General features: G+C 33.2%; 1 protein-coding gene across 1 annotated transcript; it reads right to left on the minus strand.

Annotated features, from left to right (window-relative positions):
• Positions 1-624: 624 nt before the first annotated feature.
• LOC105556438 lies at positions 625-1,818 on the minus strand. Its single transcript, XM_012003532.1, has 3 exons — positions 1,728-1,818; positions 1,179-1,292; positions 625-922 (listed from the first exon to the last, which is right to left on the minus strand). Exons 1-3 carry the CDS (start codon positions 1,816-1,818, stop codon positions 675-677), a joined length of 453 nt encoding a protein of 150 aa, XP_011858922.1. The 3' UTR covers positions 625-674.
• Positions 1,819-3,475: the final 1,657 nt, after the last annotated feature.

A 3,475-nucleotide genomic window follows, 5' to 3' on the forward strand; every position in this document is an offset into this window, starting at 1 on the left:
CCTGTGGCCATTTATTACGGAGATACGAAGCCAGGTGATATCAATGAATTCATGGATGATTTTATCCAAGAAATGAATTATTTATGTAAAAATGGTATTTACATAGATAACAAAAAATATGTTGTGATCTTGAAACATATTATTTGTGATATCCCTGCCAGAAAATTCTTAAAACAAACAAAAGGACACGGTGGCTATGCAGCCTGCGAGCGTTGTGAAGTTTATGGGAAAAGTGCAGGATTTCCAAATAAGCGCGTAATATATCCTGATGTCGATTCTTGTAAACGATCAGACGAATCGTTTAGAAAGCAGCAACAAGAAGAACATCACATTGGCTTTTCACCGTTATTACGAATACAACCATCAATCGATATGATTTATACTTTCCCTTTGGATTATATGCATTTGTGCTGTTTGGGAATCACTAAAAAGTTTTACATTATGGACTTACTATTTAACAAGAGTGCTGTAAAATTAAAGTCTAATCTTCAACGAAAATTGTTTGAACGTATAACGTATTTAAAATCATATGTGCCTGCAGAATTCCAGCGGAAACCTCGGGCTTTTGTTCCAAATATGAAAGCGTCAGAACTTCGATTTTTAGCTTTATACGCAGGTCCTATTATCTTCAAACAAATTTTAAGTTTTGAAATGTATAGTCATTTTTTACTTTTTCATGTGGCTTTTCGAATCTTATGCACAAAAAATTTTGCACAAAAATACAATGAAATTGTCAAATTGTCTTTTGAATATGGACGTAACATGTATAATTTTAGAGGGAACGCTTCATCACCAACAAAAGCATAATGCGTTATAATATTTGTATTTGGCAAATTTTTTGGAGGAGGTATATCGACCAATCCTTTTTCTAAAGCTTCGGCAAAATCTGTATTATTCCATACACCTCCATCACTGACTGAACCTTAATATAAAATAGACAATTATAATAAATATAAAAAATCATATCATGGTTTTGTCTTAATTATTGTTCAAACGCGATAGCTTTTGCCAGGATAGCTTTTGCCACGATAGCTTATACCAGTATTGGTGACTTTCCTCTCATAGTATCTTAATTCAGTGCATGTATTCTCTTATCACCGTCCTCCGAGACATTACAATTGTGTTATAAATATAAAAAAATTAACCAAATATTAATATGTATTTTATTATTTTCTCACCATATTGTCCAATATCTACCCATGTGAAACGATATTTGGCATCACAAGCAGCGAGAAGGACTATGCTAAAATATTTCTTGTAATTAAAATATAAAGATCCAGAATTTATGGGTGCTTTAACCCGAGTGGAAATTTAATCTCACTTGTACCCAGTCATGAGCTAGCCAATACGTGTCTTATGTTGCCCCTGTCTAGCCGAAGTAGATAGCGCTGAGACAGTAATGTAACGCTTTTGCATTTTAGGTACTGGCCAAATATGTTGTCTCATAGCGAACTAAGAAAAATTACCTAGCTACTAGGTAGTATAGTTTAGGCAACTATTAGACAATTTGAAGTATAACAAATGAGTATAGTAGCAGACTAATATGACTGTCTAGTAATCAGCCAGCCTGGGCTAGATTAAAAATATATGAAAAAAAAATTTTTATTTTTTTTCCACTGATTTATTAGTTTTTACATTCGTGCCACATATTTGTAACTTATTCTGAAAGTTTTTTTATTTAATTAAATTAATATATGTGTAATTATTTTAAATTTATTTCCACTTACCAAAGTCGGGATTCGAACCTGATGCCATAGGCGCCGCTAGGGTTATGAAGTCGTTCACTTTATCCACCCTGCTACTGAGTATTTGTGACATTTAGATTTTTAATTTATACTATGGACTTACTATTTAACAAGAGTCCTGTAAAATTAAAGTCTAATTTTCAATAAAAATCGTTTGAACGTACAACGTATATTAAATCATATGTTCCTGCAGAATTCCAACGGAAACCTCGGGCTCCTGTTCCAAATATGAAAGCGCTAGAACTTTGATTTTTAGCTTTATACACAGGTCATATTATCTTCAAACAAATTTTAAGTTTTGAAATGTATAATCATTTTTTACTTTTTCATGTGGCTTTTCGAATCTTATGCACAAAAAATTTTGCACAAAAATACAATGAAAGTGCTGAATCTTATTTGAAAACATTTTTTCTACAATTACCAAAATTTTATGGTGAAAGATCTCAGGTTTTAAATGCACACTATCTTTTACATATAGCTAATATAGCCAATCCACATCCGAGCGCACTTTCCCTAGCCAAGTTCCGTCGCGCGGCAACGTTACCGCGTCCAGTCAGCTGTGACGCAAGAACCATCTCGGATTATCCGCAAGTAGGATCACCCCTTGATGTAGAACGGACAATAGTTATTACGAGGTTATATACTCTGTGAAATCAATCAGTGGAAAATCAATTACTGTGAATTGACTATTCACTGTCTTTAGTGATAATCCACTGATTAACTTTCGGAGAGAGAAGAGATTATATATATAGAGGTTATTAAGAGGTTAGGCTTACAGTAGAGAACGACCCGTAAACGCTAATACTGTCTTAGTCGTAGACATAAGGTAACGCAGAGAAAAGCTGAAGTCGTACAACGGCCTTTCACGACTTCAGTTTTTCCCTGTCTTACGTCTACGACTAATTGTAACAGTCTTAATCGCTTAAGTTCCCTGCCATCAGCCTTACCTTACATCTGTGACTAAGACAATCTTGAGCGTATACGGATCATTCTTTGCCATCATCCATTGCGCTATACTAAAACTTTATTTCGTAGTTATTTTTCTGTAAAGATGTCGATATTGAAGAAAAAGAACACATTTAGTATTGTTCAATTTTACAAGTCAACATGTGAAAACGGAAAGTCTATGGACTGTGTTCCATCGACATGGATATTGTTTGATCCAGAAAATCAGGAGTTGGTCACCAAATTCATGCCACCTCCATACACTAACATAAAATGTAAAACATTACATGAATTGGTCAAAAATAACAAAAGTCCTTCAGAAAAGTGGCCACAGTATCCTATAAAAATACTTGGAAGTGCTGGTAAAGTAAATAAAATAAAAACTAAGAAAAATTTATAAAATTGTAATACTATTATAATTTAGGTACTTATGAACAAGCTGTATTGAAAATGGAAAAGTTAACGGAAGAAGGTTTCAATAGCACTACAGATTATTGTACAACGGAATTGGAAGATGAAGATGATAATCATAATTTGAGAAGAAGAGTTGTAAAAGAAAATAGCCTTACACTACCAGTATATGGACTTGATGGTAAATTATCACAAAAAGCTATGCTTTCATCTGATGATAATGGTAATTATTATGCCTTTAATTGATTATTTTTTATTTATTATACCTTAAAATTTTAGGTAATTATTTAGATTAACACACCCACCTCCAATAACCTTGGGCTTGACATATGTTGTCAAGGTTACCCTCCTGAGTAACGCTCAGAAGGATTTAA

This window comes from Vollenhovia emeryi, unplaced genomic scaffold (genome assembly GCF_000949405.1).
Source record: "Vollenhovia emeryi isolate VEMERY1.0 unplaced genomic scaffold, V.emery_V1.0 DF940030.1, whole genome shotgun sequence".
Classification (NCBI taxonomy): Eukaryota; Metazoa; Arthropoda; class Insecta; order Hymenoptera; family Formicidae; genus Vollenhovia; species Vollenhovia emeryi.